Source organism: Lepisosteus oculatus, chromosome 26 (genome assembly GCF_040954835.1).
Source record: "Lepisosteus oculatus isolate fLepOcu1 chromosome 26, fLepOcu1.hap2, whole genome shotgun sequence".
In the NCBI taxonomy this organism is placed as follows: Eukaryota; Metazoa; Chordata; class Actinopteri; order Semionotiformes; family Lepisosteidae; genus Lepisosteus; species Lepisosteus oculatus.
The window spans coordinates 2,955,815-2,978,557 of NC_090721.1; the positions used below are offsets into that span (position 1 = coordinate 2,955,815).

The 22,743-nt window shown below is 41.1% G+C and overlaps 1 protein-coding gene across 1 annotated transcript in view; it reads left to right on the top strand.

The window, feature by feature from the left end:
* Window positions 1-22,743, top strand: part of zzef1 (zinc finger, ZZ-type with EF hand domain 1) — a 41,392-nt gene that overhangs the window by 7,404 nt on the left and 11,245 nt on the right. The window contains exons 12-51 of the mRNA XM_015367763.2: window positions 295-403; window positions 719-934; window positions 1,538-1,638; window positions 1,858-2,027; window positions 2,357-2,490; window positions 2,959-3,029; window positions 3,179-3,293; window positions 4,027-4,183; window positions 4,904-5,025; window positions 5,288-5,410; window positions 5,634-5,803; window positions 6,117-6,198; window positions 6,544-6,745; window positions 7,231-7,364; window positions 7,746-7,986; window positions 8,402-8,481; window positions 8,679-8,769; window positions 8,937-9,450; window positions 9,568-9,732; window positions 9,989-10,108; window positions 10,488-10,649; window positions 11,131-11,260; window positions 11,928-12,066; window positions 12,603-12,768; window positions 12,870-13,132; window positions 13,675-13,844; window positions 14,193-14,376; window positions 14,631-14,803; window positions 15,135-15,412; window positions 15,569-15,743; window positions 16,005-16,137; window positions 16,275-16,498; window positions 17,161-17,280; window positions 17,396-17,590; window positions 17,873-17,973; window positions 18,170-18,305; window positions 18,722-19,081; window positions 19,325-19,468; window positions 20,131-20,299; window positions 21,058-21,156. Coding sequence (XP_015223249.2) covers window positions 295-403; window positions 719-934; window positions 1,538-1,638; window positions 1,858-2,027; window positions 2,357-2,490; window positions 2,959-3,029; window positions 3,179-3,293; window positions 4,027-4,183; window positions 4,904-5,025; window positions 5,288-5,410; window positions 5,634-5,803; window positions 6,117-6,198; window positions 6,544-6,745; window positions 7,231-7,364; window positions 7,746-7,986; window positions 8,402-8,481; window positions 8,679-8,769; window positions 8,937-9,450; window positions 9,568-9,732; window positions 9,989-10,108; window positions 10,488-10,649; window positions 11,131-11,260; window positions 11,928-12,066; window positions 12,603-12,768; window positions 12,870-13,132; window positions 13,675-13,844; window positions 14,193-14,376; window positions 14,631-14,803; window positions 15,135-15,412; window positions 15,569-15,743; window positions 16,005-16,137; window positions 16,275-16,498; window positions 17,161-17,280; window positions 17,396-17,590; window positions 17,873-17,973; window positions 18,170-18,305; window positions 18,722-19,081; window positions 19,325-19,468; window positions 20,131-20,299; window positions 21,058-21,156 — 6,638 coding nt within the window. The remainder of the gene's footprint in view (window positions 1-294; window positions 404-718; window positions 935-1,537; window positions 1,639-1,857; window positions 2,028-2,356; window positions 2,491-2,958; window positions 3,030-3,178; window positions 3,294-4,026; window positions 4,184-4,903; window positions 5,026-5,287; window positions 5,411-5,633; window positions 5,804-6,116; window positions 6,199-6,543; window positions 6,746-7,230; window positions 7,365-7,745; window positions 7,987-8,401; window positions 8,482-8,678; window positions 8,770-8,936; window positions 9,451-9,567; window positions 9,733-9,988; window positions 10,109-10,487; window positions 10,650-11,130; window positions 11,261-11,927; window positions 12,067-12,602; window positions 12,769-12,869; window positions 13,133-13,674; window positions 13,845-14,192; window positions 14,377-14,630; window positions 14,804-15,134; window positions 15,413-15,568; window positions 15,744-16,004; window positions 16,138-16,274; window positions 16,499-17,160; window positions 17,281-17,395; window positions 17,591-17,872; window positions 17,974-18,169; window positions 18,306-18,721; window positions 19,082-19,324; window positions 19,469-20,130; window positions 20,300-21,057; window positions 21,157-22,743) is intronic.

Genomic DNA, 22,743 nt, shown 5'->3' on the forward strand with positions numbered 1-22,743 from the left:
TTTGTATGTTTCCCCATGTTTGGGTTATTTCTGAGTGCTCCAGTGTCCTCCCACAATCCAAAGATATACTGGTAGGTTAATTGGCTTCATGGAAAATTGGCCCTGGTGCGAGTGTGTGCAGGTTTGTGGCTGTGTGAGGCCTTTGATGGACTGGCATCCTGTCCAGGATGTATCCTGCCTTACACTCATGGCTTCGGCTCTCCCATGACCCTGCACGGATGGATGTATTTTAAAGGAAGTGAAATGCTTGGCTTGGTCTAACAGAAGTGAAATCACCACTTGCTGTTTGTGTAGCACGAGCCAGCGTTCAGAGCTGGGGGAGGATGACCCTGTCGGCTGGTTTGAACTCGAGGATGACTGGAATGACGTGGAGGTCAAGCTGCAGCAGTGCTGCATTACAAAGGTTAGTGCGCTGTCCGCATGGGAGCCAGATACCCTTTACAGGCCGAGTGAAGCAAGATCTGTCAAACTTTGTGAAGTCAGATAAGAGTGCTCACAAATTTAGAAGAAGTGATTAGCGTTGTCTCTTGCTTTATCATGTTTAAAAAATAGCACAGTAAACAAGGAATGTGCCATCTGCTGATTTTAGTTAATTCCATTTCAGGGACAAGTTTATACCTGCAATTTTAATATAGCATTATAAAGTTCTATGTACCATGTGTTTTGCAAAGAATAGTGGGCTATGGTGTCTTGTCTTTTTTTTGTGTTTGTTTTCTAGTACTTGATGGTGAAATTCCTATGCACAAGACAGGAGACAGCCGAGCGTCTGGGAATCCAGCAGCTAAGTTTTAGCGGATACATGCGGCCTGGAACTGAGCACATAGACACGGAGAACCTGTACTTGCAAGGAGAGAATGCAGAGTATAGTGTGATTTGCGGAGTTTCACTTATACAGAAAACACTCTACTTCATTCAGCAGCTTACACGTGACATGGTACTTATCCCCTTTCTAAGTAATATGGTAGTATCATTTCCTCCTCCTGGTGGTTTACGTCATGATGAACTCTAGCAGAAGGCAGGCAATGAAAAGCATATTGCTTTGTTTTATTTATTTATTTGTCTTTTCATCAGAAACCAGCTCTGACATGTCTAATCTGAACTAATTCCTTAAAGTAAGCTTTATCAGACTGATGTTTTAAAATCTCTTTCCAACTAGTTTAATCAAAATTGATGTTTTACTTGTGTATATCTAAGCTGATTTGTAGTTGCCATTGTTATTCTTTTCTGAAGTTATCGAGTGCAAAGTAGAATATTTTGCCAGTGGTATTCCACGTTTATGTGTTAAGGCACGAAACAAACCATAATTCAGGACCACGTACCAATTGCAAAATACAAACATTTAGCGTGATTCTGTCCATTGGGAACCCACCATCATGTATTAATTTGTAACGTGCAAGTAATACGTTTTAAAATTGCATTTCCCCTCTCATGCAGAGAATTCTTTAGTTAACAAAGGATAATATTCAGACATTTTGCTGGAACATTTTTGAGGTCTCAGTTTTAAAAGGTTCCTGCTTTGTAATTTTCTTGACTTCAGGTGACTCAAGAAACATCCATGCTGAAACAGAAATGTCTCCTGGACTTCAGTGGTCTGAATCTAGAGCTGTTCTGGGACTTTTACAACAAACTCCTAAAAAAGTAAGTATGTGAGTATGTTGAGAAAGAAAGATTCAAGATAAACTGCTTGGGTAAGAACTCTGAGAAAGTCAGGGGTGCTCGTTTTAAAATGCACCTCCATAAATAAATTTCTATAAGTGTTCCCCATTTCATTCTTCTTAATCTTCATGGATGCAGGAGAATAAAAAATTGCAGGCCCTCGGTTTATTCGATTGACTGCAATTTCTCTTTTTATGTTAGCGAGGAGGTAGAGGCTGTGAAGACCCGGATCTTGCTCCTGGAGCTCCTGCAGAGCTGTTTCCCTGTGCTGTCTGCCCGAGTCGCACCTGGAGCACCAGATGGAGCCTCTTGCAGCGCAGAGCCGGAGCAGCCAGGGGCAGTGAAGGAGCTCTACACGCACCTCTGCCAAGGTGAGGTCCCACACCTGAATGCTGCCACCAGGATGACATCACACTGGCTTGTCCAGTGACCCAGTGCACTCCCGCAGTGGGTTTTGTGGAAGTGTATTGAAATGCTTTTAATATGGTAGCTGATCTAGTCCTCTGCTGATGTACCTTTTGTTTGCCGAAACAGAAAAGATAGATACTGAAAAGAAGCTTAGATGACAGTGCTGAGCTTTGTCTCACCCGGGTTTATACCCATTAATCCATGTGATGACCAAACACTGCTGGTATCAAAACTTGAAAATGCTGGGTGCTGTGGTAAATGCTTAAAGAAGGTGTTTTAATCTCCTGAGCAGTGGTGGATAGCCCAGAAGGGGAGAGTGCTGTAGACAAAGCTCTGAGAAAAGAAGCTGTCAAGACTATTCTGAATGGAGCAGCTGTGTTCTTTCCTGACAAGCAGAGCAGGAGAGACAAGCTCTTTGTTATGATGGTAAGTGAACTTCAGAAATACAGAGCCTCATACAATTCTTTAATTGTAACTTGGAACCATGACTAGTGGAAGTCTTTCAGCATTACTGAATTATTTTTAGAAGCAATCTCCATATACTAGCCAAGTCTTGCCAACTTATAGAAGCAAAGTAGCAGACTGAAGAATGTCTGGTTCTTATTGTCATGTAGTGATTTCTGTGTAGGTAAAACCTTTGAGTGTTGGATGGTTTTAGGTAGCGGGAAGTCTTTTTCTTAAGAACGTAACCTTAATTATTTAAACCTAAAGATGCAAACAATGTGCAACATCATAAACATGTCTGCAGATTTGAATTATTGTTTTAAAATAGTCGGGGAAGGTTTTATGGATCGAAAACTCCTTTTTTCTTTTTAAATGATGGTTTTTGAAAGTAGTTTATTTTGCACTGAAGGTTTTAATTAAAATCCTGTCCCTTTCTTTTTCCCCTTTCAGAAAAATATCACAGCAGATGATCAGCCGGAGTCCACAAAGCTGATGTTTGAGTCTCTTTGTAACTACTTCAGGTTAGTGTAGACCTTGGGTTTCCTGTCTCTATTTTAGTTTCCTCACCGGACAAGTAAACTGGGACCTCAATGACAGAATGTAAAATATCAGTATAGAGAAAGATGGTGATGCCTGAATGACTAAGTACCATGTTTTCTGCTTTTACTAGTGGTCAAGACCCCAGCGGTTTGCTGCTCCTTCCACCACAAGGTGCTCCTCCTGATTTCGACACCAGTCCAGTTCTCATGGTCATGGACTCCATGCTTTTGGTGGCAACCCGAGAGGTATGTTGAGCAATATCAGATTTTGATTTATTGGGTCTGTGTTGCTTAAATTATATTGGTAGTGCTGTAAGGTTTTAAATTTGTACGACAGAATCGTTTTTCCATAGATTCTTCGTGCATTGGTTAGAATGAATAAATTCCCTATATTTAACACTTTTTTTTTTTCCTGGAATGGAAGTAGAAATAGGATACTAGTTCTAATATCCCCTCTGGTTCCTATTAAGTATAATCTGCAACTGTGTATCTGACAGAGCATACCCGGTAGACTCAGGATGCATCTTCGAAAAGTGTTTAAAATAGCCAGGGATGGACACGGTGAAGGTCATTTTCTCATTCCTAATGTAGAATCCACAGATCTTTTCCAGTACAGAACCCCAGTAAACTGATTTAGATTTTGACAACATATCCATAGCGGTCATATGTTACTTAATAAAATAAGTGAAAGCACAAAACTGAATACAAATACTGTAGTTGCAGTTGCCCAGTATTGTAATAAGTTGTTGTTCATCAACCTCATCACAGAATATGTGAACATTTGATGTAAAACGCAGCTTGTTCATAGAAGCATTGATTCATGTTGCTTTGAAGCGTTCTGGTACAGTACCAGTTAGGAAGCACATTGCTTGCCCTCGAGACTGTACAGTATAGTGTTATGTACATCTAATCATGCTTTGTGGGGCGTAGATTCCTTGTGCATCTGGCAGGCTTTCTGATGGTGTGGTGTTTGTTGCAGTGCGAGGTGATGATGGCATGTGAGAGCAGTGGGCAGAGGAAGGTGCTGTTGTCCCTGTTCTGGGCTCTGCAGGGAAGCCTCCTGTCTTGGTGCTACCTCCAGCTCAAGGGAGGACCCAACAGTGCTGCTGATCTTGCCAGGGAGATCCTCCTTAAATGTAAGTGTCCCTCCTCCTCAAGGTTTGGATTATATTTTCTGTATTTTAAATAGTTTATATTTTTATATTTTATTGCCTGTATCACCTTAAAGCCTTTGCTGGTTTCTGTGCTTTGCTGACATACGAAGCAACTTTTTCAGTGGCAATAACATCTGGAAAGATTTCTCTAAGCTTCACCAGTGAACAGAAATGCAAAGTGCATTATTCTTTTTTTTTCCCCAAATCCAACTGTTGGCTTTCAGAATTTTTATCATCTGTTTTCATCAACTGTTTTTGCTAAGAATAAATAATATAACATTATGAGATGTCACTGTAATTGGTTGTATGCATAAATTAGAAAAAGGAACATTTAAATACTGCTTTACAAGAGAGTGTTATATAATTGTATAACTTATTTACCGGGGATTTATACATTATGATGAAATCAAGAATCAAGAATATGAAAAAACGTATCCCTGTCAATGATGGAAACATAATGACTGTTAAACTGTTACTAGGCTTGACTAACTATAATGTAATTAGGCTAAACTAAATATTTAATAAGGCCTTTTGTTTGATCATTTTACAAAATCTTTTATAGGCAAAGGACCATCTTTTCATCGTTTACTGCAATTGAGTATGTTGTGGGATTTTCTGAAACGTATGCCATTGACTATTGAAGTACTCTATTCTCTATTTAAGTATAGTTCTCACTGGTGACATCTGAATGATCTTCCCTAGATGTTGATAGATTCCTCTTGGGCACAAAGACTATCCTGGTCTCCTTGTTGGAGAAGTACAGTGGAACAGAGATCATGGAGAGACTGAGCAGCTCTATTCTGGCAACAACTACAAGACAACTGGTACTGAAGAAAATAGTCAACTGTTAATTCTTCTGATTTTTGGATGCTAACTTAGAATATGAAATTGCCCCCTGGTGGTGAATTAAGTATTTTGAATTGAAAAAGAATAAGGAAACTTTATTATAGTATGATATTTATCCCATAGCATCTGCATTGTTTAGTAGAGTTACAGTTTGCCTCTTGGTACCCTAATATCCTGTGATGTCCTCAGTAAGCCATATCTAGCTAGATGCAGTATGTAATTTGTTTTATATTGTTTCAGGCCATTTTCCTGCTGGAGTTATGCTCCTTGGATATCCCGCACAGTGTCCTATTAAGAAGCTTTGCCTCTTTGGTAGAATTACTCAAAGGCCTGTGTAGTGAAACCGAGGACAGCTTCTCCAAGGTATGGACTTCCTGGAATCACCTTGCAGCAATCTGAGAAGAACCTGGTTTAATAGAAACCACTTGCTGTAGAAATTCAATGAAGTGGTCAAAGTATAAATCATGTTTCAGGAGCTATATGGAAATGTTGTATTTTTTGTTCCAACTATTTGTTGCTGCTTGGCTTCTTAACCCAAGATGTAGCCAGTCATAGCCATAGACATAGTATTTCTCTCTCTGTCCAGGGGGATCTGGAGAATTGTCAACAGCCCCAGCAGCCTGTGGTGCTGAGGACATGGGAGATGGAGTCGCCACACAACTATGAGAACAGCCGTCACGAGACAACCGGTTTTGTTTGTCCAGGGGCTACATCCTTTGAAGTCGTTTTTGATGACAGATGTGAAACTGAAAAAAGGTACCTGTCAAGATTTTGAAATGTTTCCTTCATGCTAGTCATGAAATAGACATAAATAAATCTGCAATTTCCCTCAAGGGATCAATAAAGTATCTATCTAAAGCCAGTATAGTGAAACACTGGATTTTGTTCACAGGGCTTGTTATTGCTGTTCATGCTTAGATCTATTTTTTTCTTCTCAAATAATAAGCTACTCAGAACTAAAGGTGCTTAAATTTCCTTAATGAGCTCTTAAATGCTTGTTTAGATGTAAGACGCTTTCTTCTGTTTGAAATCATCTCCTTAAATTTCTGTTATGTTGGAATCCTGTTAGATACGACTACCTGGAGTTCACTGATGCCAGGGGTGGAAAGGTTCGCTATGATATGAAGGTTGGCACAGAGAAGTGGCCTAAGGTGGGGTTTCTTTGTCTTGATTGTGCTGATTAATTTTTCTAGATGGATCAGTGAATGGTTTGCAGGAATCCCAGACATGTTTTCAGGCATCTGATTTTGGATCAGAGATTTTAAAAGGAATTTAATTTTTTTTTTTCTTTAAAATTAACAATAAGTTAGATTTTGATGGATCAAGGTAGAACAGTGGTTTAATTTAACATGTCTTCTGATAAAGAGCTCAATAAATCAAACCAAATTGCTATAGTGATGGACGTGACAAGCCATGCTTAGGGCTTTGGCTATTAGCAGGACACTAGATCTAACATTGTTCTAATGCATGTCTGGATGATGTGCTTTAACCCACAGAAAGTTACTTTTAAGGCTGGTCCACAGCTGCAGTTTCTCTTCCACTCTGACAGCAGCAACAATGAATGGGGCTACAAGTTTACAGTTACAGCATACGGCCTGCCTGATGTCACTGTGTCCTGGGTATCTGATCTGCAGCTCCTAGTGTCCAGGTTAATGGGTCGTCTGGCATCTCGAACAATGGCTCTGAAATCTCCCTATGGTGAGGCTGGTGGCCAGTGGGCACATGGGTTTCTAGGGTGCACAGATGGCAATTTATTTAAAAAAGTGGGGGGCTTGGGAAACTTATGTTAGGTTAAAAAGCACTCTTAGAAACCTTATACCCTAAACCTAACAATACCCAAAACTTAATTCAAATTAAATTAAGAAAGGTATTATCCAATAAGAGACATTCAGTATTCCTCCTCTTCTTTATTATCTTTATAGTTTGTCAAGGAATTTTATTTTTTATGCACATTTGCTGATGTACTCAGTTGTAGTACTTTATAATGGTAGTTATCAAATTAATATTGGCCTGTTTAGACATTCTTGCCTTGTTGAAGATGTTGCAATTGATTTGAACACAACAAAACTGGTACTTTTAATGTAAGTGGACCAAACAAAAGGAGCATGTATTACTTAGTACGTGTGTATCACTCTGTAATTCTTGTCAACATTTTTAATAATATTTTGTTCTTCCCTGCTTAGAGATCAGAAATGTTAAAGAGCTCCCTGCTGGAAAGATGTCGCATATTCTGAACTCCCCTCTGTGGAAGCCTCTCTTCCGACACGGGCTGCCTGAGGAAGACAGCTGCCCACCGTGCAGTACTGACAAGAAGAAGGTAATCTACAGGTGTAGTCCTGTTAAATATATTTTTTAGAACTTTTGCATTAGTAATTTGTGCAGTTCAAAAGTCAGTAATTTTGAGTGTCTCTTTTTAGTCATATGTAAGTATTTCACTTGTCTTCTTGTACATGAGAAACCCATCCATGTCAGCAGTGCAGTTTTAGTAAATGTTTTTCCTGTTATGCACTATAAGATTCCTTTGTTCAGATATGGGCATTTTAAAGATCCACTGATTATGAGTTAGCTGATTATTCCTTGTAATTAGTTTATTATCCTATTAAACTGATGGTATAAAACACCCGACTACAACCTTTCAAAGCTCTAGTTTTAAATTGTGTTTATTCTTTTTATACAAGCCCACTTTATTCATTTATAGGTCAACGCTTGTTCCAGTGAAGATTTCAAACATTTCCTTGTTGACTTTGCCCGCTGGGACCCCTCCAAAGAGCCCTCAGATGCCAGGACTGGTCTCATGAGAGCACTCATGCTTGCTTGTAAGAAGCAACCATCCAGAAATGAGATTGCTGCCGGGTCAAAGGTCGACCAGGCTGTCAATGCCATCTGGGCGGTGATGGTTTACCACACACCTGTTTTGCACGCTGCCCTTAGGAGCTATGGTATTTACATTTTAGTTTTTTTTTTTATTGTACCCATGTGAGATGTATTTTGTTTTTGCTTTAGAGAGGAAGCTCTTCTGACTCTCATTCGGTAGTTCATGCATGGATCACTTTACACTTCAATTCAAACTGTATTATTATCCTGTAGGGGACATTCCCCACCTTTTCAGATATAAAAATGTAAGTGTAACAAGATGATTATCTAAATTGGGAGAAAATAAAGTAGTGTAATGATTTTAACATTTAAAATATATATCATTTACCAAACAAGCTGGTTGGACTGAATGGCCCCCTCTCATTGTGACCTTTATTAGATTATATACCAGCAGCTTCAACCTTTTCTCTTCAGCTTCAGCTAGAGCATAATGGAGGGGTATATTGCTGTACCTAAGCATTCATTTTTTCTTGCTGGCAGTTTCCCAAGGGGGTCAGACTGTGCTAAGTGAAGAGTTTGTCCAGGTGTATGCACTAGCTGAGGGGATAAGAACCTGGATGGTGAGTTGGAATAATCAATACTTATTTCCTTATTTTTAATTAAATTATTGAATATAAGCTTTGATTCATGACAAGCCCACTTTCAGTAAACCTCCTTTGTTTCGTAAAATGTCATATTCATATCTTAAGAAGTAAAAAATATTAATTATGTCTATTAAAAATGCTGGATACTCATATCTGCTGTTGTCCGCCTGCAGCTTGAAATGAAACAAAGATACCTGGTGGGAAAAATGAGTCAGGCTGATGAGAAAGACAAGGATCTCTGTGAAGTCAATATGGAATCTCTTGGTAAGCAATATCAAGAGGATGTTTTCATTCCTGGACATAGCAGTAATTCATACTTATATTTTTAAAAGTCTATGTCCAGTTTGTGAGTAAAGCAAGGCTTGGCACTTTGCAGAGCTTTATTCTTCTCATATCATCCGTCCTCATTGCTCTTTGCTGTATCTTTGCAGCGGAAATCTGCATCGAGAAAAGCCTGCTGCTTTTTAAATTCAGCCCCGGTGGAGCTCAGACGCACGACGGGGAGCATAGGAGGGAGGCAGGAGGTGCAGGGAGGGCTCCTCTGTTACTGCAGAGATCAGTGTCCATTTCCGAGGGAGATTTCCAGGCCAGTGCCCCTTCTGCGTCGCAGGCCGACGCCCCAGAGGATGCCTTGGTCTCGGAGCCAAGCCGCCCAGCCGCCGGAATGGCACAGGAGAAGCTCGGGGGTGCCTTGTCTTCGGATGCAAGCGATTCCGCAGCTGCGGTCCCCAACAAAGGGTCCGCGGAGAGCCTTCCTCTTCAGGGTGGCGAGCCTGCCTCTCCTTCCACTCCGACTCGAAAGGCCCCTTTCAGCAAGGGCCGCCTGCGCCTTCTGTCCTTCAGGTCCATGGAGGAGCCCAGAATTGTCCCTTCTGTTAAGGAGAAGTATCCCCTCTTGAAGCACATCATGGACTTCATAAAGGACCAAGCCATCAGTGAGACACAGTAAGACGGTCTTTCAGCAGTTACACTTCACGGCAGCTTATAGTTGGGTGCTTTTAAAAGTTTGCATAGCAGTGTTAGCCCACTAAGTACAGTTCTCCTTTCTCTTGCTCTGCCCAGTGTCTTGCAGGTCCTTACTCTGAAGATGACCCAGGCACGGAGTGTGTCGGAGGTGCTGAAGACCGTGTGCCAGTGTTTTGGGTCACTGGGGGATCCTCACCTCTTCCAGGCCCCCTGTATCCTCTTCCTGCAGGAGATGCTGGCCTGTCAGAAGGATTTTACAAGGTGGGTGGGATTTTTCCCCACAGTGTGAAAAGCAGTCGTCACAGAAAAATACATTTTTAGGGGAAGATGCAATGAAGTGCGATTTGTAGAACAGGTCACTGAAAATTCTGCAAGAGTCTTTACATAATTTTTCTGTAAAGTTATTGAGAAATGTGCTGTGGGTCAGCTTGCATATAGAAAGGGACATGTGTTAAAGCTGTAATAATGACAAACTGATCTGTTGCATGTGTCATAGCTGTGATCTCTGTCTGTGCAGTTACTTTGCCCAGTTGGCTGGCAGTGGGCACAGGTTGCGAGATGAAGTACGCCAGTCCTACCATGACCTGGTCCTGATATTGGTGGATGCAGTGCAGGGCTTCAGCATCCTTGATGACAAGTGAGTTTTTTTTTTTTTAAACGAGGTTTAGAAAGCAGCATGTTCCTTTAGAAACATCAGTGTGTCTTATGGGAATGCTTTGAGGTAGTACAAAGCTGGAGTAGGAATAGATAGGAGTGTTTAAAAAATATTTATGTACAAGTTAGGATTAGTGGTTAAGATGAAGACTTAGCATCATTTTAAAATCAAAAGATATCACTGCAGTAATGACATGTAAAGTAAGCCTTGGATTCTCAAGAGGTAGAGTTTATGTTGTTACCGATACCATTTAAAGTGGAAAGCCACCTTTTTTTCCATGAATAGATTTGTATCCATTTTTGAAGTTAACATAAGCCACTCTGTTATGGAGCTGTGACGTCACTGATTTTTCCTTTCCCAGGTCTCTGCTCCCTGCTCTGTCTTGTGTGCAGACCTGCTTGCTTCATCTGCTGGATATGTGCTGGGAAGTGCAAGATCTTTCCTTGTTCCAGGAAATTAAACTGCCGGACCTCCTTCTGACCATGTCTCAGGAGAACATTAGTGTTCATGACATTGCCATCAGGTAGCACAGACACCTCCTATATAATCTTAATAAGATTGAATCATTAGGATTTTTTATGGTCTGACTGTTGGTGAACATTTGAGCTCATGTCTAGCACTGGCTAAAATATTAGGACCCCTCAGTAAATAACATGCTTGGCCTCTGTAAGTAGTAAGAGCACTTTTAACAGGACGTAGCACGTATTCTGCAAAGTATGGAAATATTTACAGCACAATCCAATTCTATTCTTTTTTACAAGCTACCCTTGAGGTTCAAAATAAAGGTAGTGGTTTATGAACTGCACTGCAAAGTGGTTTTCACTACCGCTGAAATCCAGGACGTATACTGACCAGGGAGGGTTAGGCAGACCGTCTGTCTTGGTTGAGATTTTCTCTATTAAAATGGGTAGCAAAGCCAAGAAAATAGAAAAGTTTAGGCTATAAAAATCACCCTAAATAACCATGCTTGATGAAGTTAACCAGCCCTGTCCTCCGATGTGCAGTCAGTGGACAGAGGAGGATGAGATCGCGGACTACGAGAGGAACTGCGAGTGGATGGATGAGTGCCAGGACGGGATGTTTGAGCGGTGGTACGACAAGATTGCTCAGGGAACTCCTGAAGACAGGAGAAAGGTGGGACCGGGCAATTCATTCGCTCTCGCGGGAATAATGTGGTTAAATGTGGGAATTCCACACATTCAAGGCTTTAGACTGCCACTCACACTGCTACAAATGCTCCACAAACATCTTTGTAAACTGGAACACAATAATACTGACAGTTACCCACACCTCGGCTTTGTTTTAAGAAGTCATGTATTCATATTCTAGGTCATAAATGAATTCTCTTTTAGGTTGCGGTTGTGATCCTATGTACTTATTTTGCTACAAAGTTTGAAACCTTCCCCTAGATAAACCATTATACTTCTGCCAAATCTTCTCTCAATCTCCTTTTGTTCTAGACAGAAGAGATTTAGTCCCTTTTAACTTGTTCCTGTCCATCCAGGGCTTTTACCTCCCTGTGACCATTGCTTACCAGGATAGGATCCATGCAACCCTATTTTAGATCAAGCAGTTACAAAGATTGATGGATGATAGAGGATAGAAGTGTAACCGAACATAATTGTTTGCTTTTTTTGAGAGGTAGAATTCAACACGCCACAGTTTTGTGGTAGGTACTGTACAAAGAACTTATTTGTTGATTTAGAGGTTTATCTGAAACACAAAGCAGGTTGAAGCAGCTAGGTGTTGGTTCATTAATGCTATGGTGAACACGTACATCTTTCTGGTTGCTCCTGTCCAGATGCACATGTTCATTGCTCGATATTGTGACCTGTTAAATGTGGAAATCTCTTGTGATGGCTGTGAGAGGATCGCACCCTGGCACCGATATCGCTGCCTGCAGTGTACCGACATGGACCTGTGCAAAACATGCTTCTTAAGTAAGTTCTATTTACATTATGGGGGGAATTAACATGGTTTTGGTTTATTGTTCATTAAGTTAAGCATTGACTTGCAGCATGTTTTTAAATTAAACCCAAAGCTTTTCTAAACAGTCCTTTCGGGGGCTTTCGATGTCCTAAAGGAAGCACAGTAATGGTCGTATATCGGGGATTCCATGTGCCATCTTCAGGACGCCCATGGGCGTTGGTTTTCATTCCACTCAACCTGTTAGTTACGTAATTAAATAATTATTGAACTATACTGAAACAGTAAGTTGCTCAATATTTAGAGATTTCAAGTTTAAGTAGTCCATTTTGAGTATTTCATAGCTGTAATTAACTGAAATGTTCAAGTGATTAACAATATTAGCTCGATTTATATCGCAGAGCTGGGTAAGAATAACTCCGAGCCCAGGTGGGAACGTCGAGGATGAGGTCTTGTAGCCCCTGCTTTAGATGACCGAGTGATGGTAGGTTCTGAAACGGATGTTGATTAAAGGGTGTTTCGTGGTGTGTTTTTTTTTGCACAAATACAGGTGGGGCTAAACCTGAGGGTCACGAGGATGACCATGAGATGGTCAATATGGAGTACGCCTGTGACCACTGCCAGGGGCTGATCGTCGGCAGCAGAATCAACTGCAATGTGTGTGAAGATTTCGATCTTTGCTACGGTTGTTACAATGCAAAGAAATACCCCGACAGGTAAGCTGGACATGCTTCTCACTTGCCTGGTTCCTATGCCAAAGTTTTCGTTTTGAACTTGACATTTTTACACTCTTTTTGTTGTGCACCCCCTGTTATAGCCATTTGCCAACCCACCGCATCACCGTCTATCCCATGGTGACTATCCGGATCAGTGATCGTCACAGGCTCATTCAGCCCTATATCCATAACTACTCCTGGCTGCTGTTTGCCGCTCTGGCTCTTTACACCTCAGACCTCACCAGCGAGCAAGAGATGGAGGGAGAAGCTCTGGACTCCCAAACTCTTGCTAGAGCCACAGCTCTGCAGACCCGCTGCTCTGAGCTCATTGCAGACTGCCTGCTCAAAGGACAAACTGGCAAAGGTGATTTGCTTTTACTCTTATTCTTACTGTAAATACTGAGCATGACTTAGTGGTCTCTTATTGGCCTCTTTATGCTTTTCAGTGTGTAACTGTTTAACATTTGTCCTTAAATGGAGTTGATAATCATTCTCAGAGTTTGCCTACAGTTGCTCTTGTGCAGTCTATAAGAGATCTGGCCCTCTGCTTTTAAAAGGAGAATGTATTCTTCACCTTATTCATTGACGTGGGATAGGATGGCCAGATTGGTGTACTGGGATAACATAACTGTTTTTATATGTAAATTTAGAGGACTGATCAATATGCAGTTGCCTTTTTTCTGAAACAAATGTCAGTTTTAAAGAACTTTAGCCTTTTTTGTCACAACTAGAGTAAACTTGAAAAGAGTTCCTAACTTCAGCTTATTCCAGCAGTACAATATGTATGCGCCTGTGATTCTCACTTCGATGACACCATTTTGTAAATGATGAAAAGCCCTGCTTTCTTATTTGTTGTATCTGAAACAAATGGACAATAGGCCTGAGCTGTGAACTCTTGCGTTACAGGCCTGAGAGCATCGGCTCTCCTCTCGTTGTTGTCGCCCAATGATTCGGCTTCCGAGAGCGAGCTTTGCCCTGTCAGCACAGAGTCCAGCCAGGAGCTGAGCACTACGGATTCCTCCTCCCTGCCTGGCAGCACTGCTGCAGTGTGCTCTCCACTACCTTCCCGGGACAAGGTACAAGTGGCCTTAGATTTTTCTTGATGTACGATACAGGAGATTTGTTGCTCAGATTTTGCAGATATTACCTAGGAGACTCAAGAGCTTACCAGCACATTTTCAAGAAAAGACTGAGTCATTTTCTTTTTTGGTGATCATGGTATTAATATGATACGTACAACATTAGGATAAAGTATTAAATTGCCTACATTTGATTATTTTAGAACAAAAGCAAATATATTATGTTTAGTCCAATGATTTCAAGTGACCATAAATATTAGAGACACATTGCAAAATACTATTTTAAAAGACAAACTAGTGCTCTCTTAAACCATTTAAATCTTCATACGTGATTTCTTCTGAAAGAACAAAGACCACTCCCAGGATGGAGAGCTAAATCCTGTTCCCAAAGAAGCATCAGGACTTGAGACTTCTAATGACGCAGAGGGCAAGAAAAAGAGACTCTTGTCACAAGACACACTGGATTCCGCTAGCTTCAGCCAGACACCCTCTGTATCCAGCGAGGATACCCTGTCCCCGGTCATCAGAGGTATGGAACTGCTGTTTTCTGTATCGCAGGGAAATGGTTAGAAATTAGCAGAGATGTGGTAGTAGAGATACAACAGTACTCGGTTCCCTTGTATTTTGATTGTTTAGTCCACTGGTCCTCGGAACCAAAAAAATATTTTAAGTTACTCCAGTTTGGCATGTGACTGAAGGTGCCCTGACTCAGTCGTCTCTCATTTGTGTCGTACTGTATGCTGTTTCATGAAGTCGGCGATGACCTCTCATGATTTCCCTTAGGCTCTGAATGCGGTGCAGAGACAGCAACCACACCCGTACTGGACTCGCATGAGGTTTCCAAAGAGCAGGACGAGAAGACGGCCAGGGTTCCACTCCAAGAGCATGTGTTTGCAGAGTGCTCCCGAGAGCGGATTCTGGGACTGCTGGCTGCTATGCTGCCTCCAGCTAAACCAGTATGAGCCGTCTATCATTAGGGAATCTGCAGCTCTTTACACCAGGCATTATTTACCAGTGCTGCCTTATTTTTTCTTAAGTATCCAAGCAAATCCAATTCCCATTTTGTTTACCTCATGTCTAACTGCTTTATTTTCCTGGGAAACTCCATTTGTATACAGTAAATGTTATTGTACTGTTCTGGTAAAAATAAAAATAGAGATCCAGTCTTTTTCTAGAAGTGTATAAAGAGCAATGCTTTGTGGGGTAACTTTTTTTTGTGATCATCTATACAAAATCTTTGTTAAAATCAATTTTTCTCATTCTAATTATGATCTTCCTTATATGTAGGGCTGCACCATGTCACTGTTCAATCTGAGGCCGATCCTACCACTGCTGTTCCGGGTGGTGATCTCCAATGCAGGATGCCTCAACGAGACCTACCACCTGACCCTGGGGCTCCTCGGTCAGCTGCTGCTCCGGATTTCCCCAGCCGACTCCGATGCTGCCGTTACCGAAGCCCTGGAGGACAAGTTTGTGCTGCTGGCTCAGGGAGATGGTGCTCCACACGCTGATGGCTGGAAGACCACACAGCTTCTTTTCAGCCTGGGGGCCGTGTGTCTGGACAGGTGAGATTTACGGTCGGGGGAACTGAAAAGGGTCACACCCCAGAGTGGTGATGAGATCAACATTTTTTTCCACTCCAATTAATTTAAATGGAGTCTAATGAAGGCGTTTCTAATTTCTTCTGAAGTTTTTAATTATTTTTTGTTGTCACATTTTAGCCGAATTGGTCTGGACTGGGCTTGCTCCGTTGCTGATATTCTGCAGGATCTTAATGCTTGCGCTAAGTGGTGCGATGTCATTGCGGCCTTCACCAATCACTGTGTCAAACAGCTGCCTCTGCAGCTCAAACGCACAAACCTCTTCACTCTTCTTGTGCTTGTCGGTTTCCCAGAGGTAAGTCCATCCATCCATTCATCCAGATGTTTTCTAACCACTGTATCTAGGGATGCCAAAGCCTAATCCAGTAAGCAGTGGAATCCCATACAAATGGCGTTTAGTGCTTTAAGACTTGATATTCTGGGAGCATCAATGTCTTTAGGTAGTATTTATTTAAATCTTGTTATATAAAAAATTATTTTTTTTTGTAAGCATAAATGATAAGTATTACTAAGACAAGTTTGATGTTCTTTTCGTTTCTGATTTTTTGGTACACAGGTTTTGTGTATGGGAACACACTCAATTTTCATTGATAATGCCAACGAGCAGCACAATATGATCTTACTGAAGCACTTTACAGAGAAGAACCGGGCAGCTGTGGTGGATGTCAAAACCCGCAAGAGAAGGACAGGTCAGACTGAATCCTTTTTCTTTTAGCAAGACTGCATCTTCACGCATGAAGAAGGCTCCACAGTCGAAATGTCTCTTTTCTTTTCAGCGTGGAATAAAGCTTTACTTATTTCTATGTTTTTTTTGTTTCCTCTTCAGTGAAAGACTATCAGCTGGTACAGCCTCATGAATACGGTTGCACCCCTGAGACTCATGCCAGGAAGCAGGCTCCACCTCAGTCTCATCTCAGCCGCTACCTCCATAGCTTCATCATGATCATCAGCCACCTGCTGCAGAACAACCTGGAGTGCAGCTCCAGTGAGGCTGTAGAGGCCACATGGGTCTTATCTCTTGCTCTTAAAGGCCTTTACAACATTCTGAAGGTAACTTGATTAAATGGAATACTTTAACCAAGTGTTTCAACCATAGATATCAAACAATTACAGAATATGAGCAGAAAAATACAAATTAAAGAATCATAAGTGAGTTTATAGTATGAAATACATTTGCAATACTGTATTCAGTATTATTAGGTTTGGCCTTTATTGAGCATTTGCTCAGTCCAAGAAATGTTGATCAGGTGTATTTATCAATTTTAATATACACTGGTAAGGGATGTTACATCACTGTTCAGAGGGGTCAGCAGGCAAAGGTTGGCCTTTTATGGTTGTTTCCTGTTTGACGTTGGCAGATTGGTTCCACAGATATGTTCTGTTGGACCTCAATATTGTTTGGCCATGTTAATCTTAGATTTGCATTTTCATTGTGTCATAATTATATTAGTCAATCTTAATTCTTAACCAGAGCAGAGAGAATTGGTCTACCTTAAATAGGCTTGTATTAAAATGTAGAAAGTAGAGCTGATTTTCACATTTTCTTTGTTCTGAACTAATAAGACACTTGTTAGGCGGTCATATTATTGCTGGCTACAGTTTTATTCAGTGCGGGTTCATAGGAGTGAAAACATGTTACTGCCTTCATCTCAAAACCATTTTCTTTTGCAGTTTCAGTGTAACATTTTAGGGTTTTTATGCTCTGATTACAGAAACACGGTGTTGAAGAGGCACAGGCAGCTATTCAACAGTCAGGGCTAATAAAACTACTGGTGAGAAAGTGCAGCAAGGGAACTGGGTTCAGCAAGATGTGGCTCCTTCGGGATCTTGAGGTAAGACTTAAGACTCCTTAGACGGGTGAAATGAGTCTGTAATGGTTTGCACATTTTCTGTGTAATAAGAGAAGCCGGTCGTTTTAACAGTTTTTATTGTTGTTGTTGCTTTCAGATCTTGTCTATAATGCTGTACTCCTCCAAGAAGGAAATCAACTCGATGGCTGAGGACACAGACACCGAGAATGAGGACAGGGAACAGGAGAAGGAGCCGGACTCTGATCACTCCAGCTGTTGTGCAGATGACCTGGACCCGAACAAACCAGACCCCCTGGAGGGCCTGGATGAGGAGACGAAGATTTGTTTCCAGGTCTGAGAAAGCGGAAGGCTTGTATAGCCTGCATTCGGCCCTTTACTTCCTGGCTAAAAAGATTCTCTTGCACACCAAAAATTAATCTGCTCTATGACTTAACTTTCTGTAGAGAAAAACATTTCAGACCTGGCAGTGTGTAATGTCTGTTCCTATGAACTGTGATATGCAAAACTTTACATTGAAAGAAAATTGAGTAAAGTACTAAATCATTTCATAGTATAATTATGTTCTTATGACATAAAATGTGACTCCTAAGGTGCCTTCCCCTGTCTGATATAGATAACTCATGATGCCCTCAATGCCCCCCTACATATTCTGCGTGCCATGTATGAGCTGCAGATGAAGAGAACAGACTCCTTCTTCCTGGAGGTGCAGAAGAGGTAAGTGATCCAATATGGTGAAAAGGGAGCTTGTTGGTTGACATAATTCGCCATTAGCTAATTAAACAAATATTGATAAGCACCAAAGAATATGGACTCCTATTAATTTACCAGCAGCTATCATATATGTCTTCTAGGCATGCATGATTTAATTTTTTTTCCCCCAATTTTAATTTTCCTTTTTTTTTTACTCAAGGTTCGACGGCGACATGATAAAGACAGATGAGACAATCCGCACGCTGGCACAGAAGTGGCAGCCTGCCAAGAGGACACGTTCAGGGGAGAGGAGCGCCAAGGCAGTGGACACTGACATGATTGTTATGCCATGTGTAGTAAGTGCGCACATGAAATGCACTTTGCCGGTGTCGGTTCATTGTTTCTAGCTAGGGTGGGCATTTGAGAGTAATTCTCATTTGACAGTCCAGGTTTTTAAATGGACAATTGGATTATTAATGGAGTAAGAATATCAAGAAGTAGTGCAAGTTACCAGGACCATATAATATACGTTTTTGAAGATTAAAACTTAGATGTCATTTAAGTCTTTAGTAAATTACATGGGGTGAATGTGATTTGATTTATTTTACATAGAAGCATGCAGTTGCACCTTCATTTAGAAAAAAACATCTTCAAGGATTGCATGTGGGTGTTTTTCACTGACATTTATTTCTGCAAAATGTTAAGACTAGCAAAGTGATTCCAGGTTGAGAAAATCAGAATCAGTCAGGAAGCTCCCTCTTCCTCCAAACAGTCCAAACCCAGCCGCTGTGAGAAGGCCACAGAGGAGACCAACATGGTCACCCAGAAGCTGATCACCAACACGGAGAGCGACCTGCAGATGAGCTATGCCAAGCAGCGACGCACCAAGAGCTCAGCCTTGCTGCACAAGGAGCTGGATGCCCGCAGCAATAAGTCGGTGCGGCAGTACCTGTTCAAGGTCAATGAAGCCATCGCCATCCTTTATGCCCGGCACGTGCTGGCCTCCCTGCTGGCAGAGTGGCCGGAAGGGGTAGCCATGAGCGAAGAAGTGCTGGAGCTCAGCGGGGCCTCCCACATGGCCTACATTCTGGACATGCTGATGCAGCTGGAGGAGAAGCAGATGTGGGAGAAGGTGAGCAAGTCTGAAACTGACAGAAGCACCTGACTCTTAAACATTAGCATTTTTAAAGTCTTCTGGGATTGGGAGGAAAAATTGTCGAATGCATTTTAAAGCTACACAGCTTATCACTGGAATTTCTAAATGGGGGTGGGGGGGGAGAGACAAAGACATAAAACCTGTTTGCTGGGGGGGGAAAAATGCCTTTTTTGTCTCTTCATGATGTGCACAAGTAAGAAGATTTAAATTCGTGTTCAGATTCTGCAGAAAGTTCTCAAGGGCTGTAGCAAGAACATGCTGGGAAGCCTGTCCCTCACGGCCTGTCAGTTCATGGAAGAGCCAGGGATGGCAGTGCAGGTCAGGGAATCCAAGCACCCTTACGACAACAACACCAACTTTGAGGTAGGGACTCCAAATGTGTTTTTTCTGGGTTTGAAAGCCTGCCACGCTAGACAGCTCAACAGATCTAAAGTATCGGTTTTCTGTCTTCTTAGAAATATCAATTGTGTATGCCTAACCAAGTTTATGATCAAATTACAGATTGTTAGTTTTTTTCACAAAAACAATATTCAGTCTTCCTAACCAGCATCAGCCTATGACTTCTGGGTTAATATTATCTTGGACTTCGTAGTTCCCTGTTCTTCTGTCAACTATAAGTATCCAACGTGAGGAATTTTTTAGTCAATTTGATCAGGAATAAGAGCCATGGAGCAAATCACAGATCCATGTATGTTAATTCAATTATTTAAGCGTCTTTTAAAGATGGCCTTTTTGATGTAATGAGGCCGTATTACAAAACAAGTTGTTAAGCCATAGTGATGATTAGGTTGTGGTTCTTAAAACAAGTTTTGGACTAGATTGCATTATAAGCTTTACCCATCTGCCCCACTTCAGATTACTAGCTTCTCATTTAATCGTGGGTCTCCATTGTTGAAGCCTTTAACAAACAAAAGTGGGTCTGAATGAATCTGAAGTCTTAATTTGTTCTTTCCTGTTGCTGCGATAAAGCCTTCCAATGACTACAGAAGTCAGTAATCGCTTTCTGGGTTTTTTTCTGTTACTAGGACAAGGTCCATATCCCTGGTGCCATTTACCTGTCCATTAAGTTTGATTCCCGCTGCCACACTGAGGAAGGCTGCGACGAGCTGCTCATGTCCAGCAGCAGCGATTTCCTCCAGGACCACCACAACTTCAGTGGCTCACCGCAGAAGTGGACGGATTTTGAAATTCCAGGTAATATTCATTTTCATATGTTTAATGTGGTTTTAAAAAAAAAGTTCAGAAGCATGGTATATATTATGCAAAATATGTTGTCTTGAGAATATAATAAAACTTAGTGAGAATGCACTGGAAGTGTATCAGTAGTATACTGTATGTGTCTGTATGGACAGGAGGGCCAGAAGATATATACAGTCATTTTCTCACTCTGTTTACTTTGTAACAGTTTAAATGTTTAAATATTAAATCTGTTTAGAAGAGATGAACAGCATTAAATTGCTACTTGCATTCACATTCAATTTTCATAACCTTTTTAAGTTGCGTGTCATAAATTCTGCTGCTTAGAAGGCGTTACCAGCAGCAAGGCTCTTCATCTTTATTGCATTTTTTATCTTTGTTGCTCTTTTCAGTGATTTTCCTGTTTTTTTTTTCTTCAAAAATGTAAATTTTCTGCAAATTGGATTTGTGAGCAGTCATTTTTGCACACGAGATATCTATTGCAGCGTGTTGAAAGCCTTTCTTGTACTGGTCATTGACATATTTCTGCCCATGTATTATGACTCTTTTGAATCTGATTTGATGACTTGTTTATCCATGATTTGCAATATGAGTTCACCAGAAACCTTTTGGAGCTTTTATTACAACATCACATGTTTTCTGAGAATACTCTACTCTTTTCTGAGTATAACTACCAGCTCAATTATACCAGTGAGATACATACTTAAAAAAATATTCACAAATAGCCTAACATATTTTTATGGGTATTTCTGCAGGGGATACCTTGTACTATAGGTTCATCTCTGACATGAGCAACACAGAATGGGGATACAAGTTTACAGTTACTGGAGGCCACAGAGGCAGATTCCAGACAGGTAAAACACCTTCTGCTCTTGTGTGTTTTTGCCGAGTAGGGCCCAAGGTCCTGGAAACTTTTTTTTTTTTTCCCCCCGATGGCACAAAGAGTCCTGTGCCACTCTCCTTACTGCATCACGCCACCTCTTCTGTTGCCTTCCTCTCGGATTTGTCCCACCCCTGCTCGCTTCCTGTAACTTCTGCCCCACACCGTTTTCTTCGCTTTTTTTTCCCCCAAGTCCAAACCACACTGGTCTTACTTCTGCCATCTGCCCTGTGGTCTCGGCCACTGGTGGTCTCCCTCTCGCTTCTTTGTTTCCGATTCTCCATGCATCCCAAGCATCCAGCCCTTCATTCCGATTTCCGTCGGGGCCTGTGTAGTTCTTCATTCCTGCTTGTACTCCAGCACTGTGCTCCACTGAGCAGCACTCACGGTTCCCTTTTGACATGGGAAAATAACTACAACCCTTTACTGTCTACTTCAACAGCTATTCTAGCGCTTCTTGATTGCACTGTGCGAGAACATGCAGTATGACATTTTCCAGAAAAGCATGGGAATCTTGAGGATTTCTACATTTAATAGAATCCAGACAGCGGCTGCAGTTTGTATTTCTTCAGTGAAGAAATGACTAACAAATGGTCTGCTCCTTTCAAGAGAGCAGGGAAATTACTTTCGGAAGAACCTGCATCATTTCAACAGGGATGATTATACTGAAGCAATCAAAAATAAACGTATAAGTAAATCCCTTTTGACACTATGTAAAATAGCCATGTTGCTGAGGTTGGTTTTTGAGAGATTATTGTGAGTTTTTAAGTGGAAACATGGCAAAAAATGAAACGGAGACTAGGAATCTTAACAAATAATGACAGTTGAGAAATTAAGTCTTTGTGTTCTTTACAAGAACTAAAAACATTTAAAGTTTACTTTGAGGCTGAGTTTCTCCAAGTTTTGGGAATGAAGTGATGTGAACTATAAGTGGCTCAAGTTTTCCACTTTTCCTGCTCCAATTTGTGAAATTAGAGCCTAACCAATTAGCAGTCACACAGTAATATATAACACAGCAGTATCTACAAGTTTTGGTGGTGCTATTTTTTCCCTCAAAATAAATGGAGGGCACCTAGACTCTCCTACCCAGACGGCCTCATTCTGGCAAGTGTTGCAACTCTGTGATCTCCCAGATCATGGCAGATATATTATTGACAGACTGTGCTTGACAGATATAACATCTTGCCTGGTAAGAAATCGCCGCTGTGAAAGACCCCAGATGGTAAATGACAGTTTGCTGTCTCTAGCAAACTGGTGGTACAAAGGTGTTTTCATGTTAATAGTTATCAAGTTGCATATGGTTACATATCTAATCTACAGTGATATAATAATCTACTATGTTGCTAGAATAGTAATATAATCTGTCAAATTGTATCTATATCTAAAATTAATTTACTTTTGAAAATGCATAGACGAGATTGATTGGTTACTTCTTCTGCTTGCTTTATTGCATGACAATGGAACAGTTTACGGTCCTGTTTTTCCATCCTCGATTTTTTTTATTGAAACGAATCAAGATTTTATCTACTAGCCACTGTACATGCTGGAAATATCAAAGCAT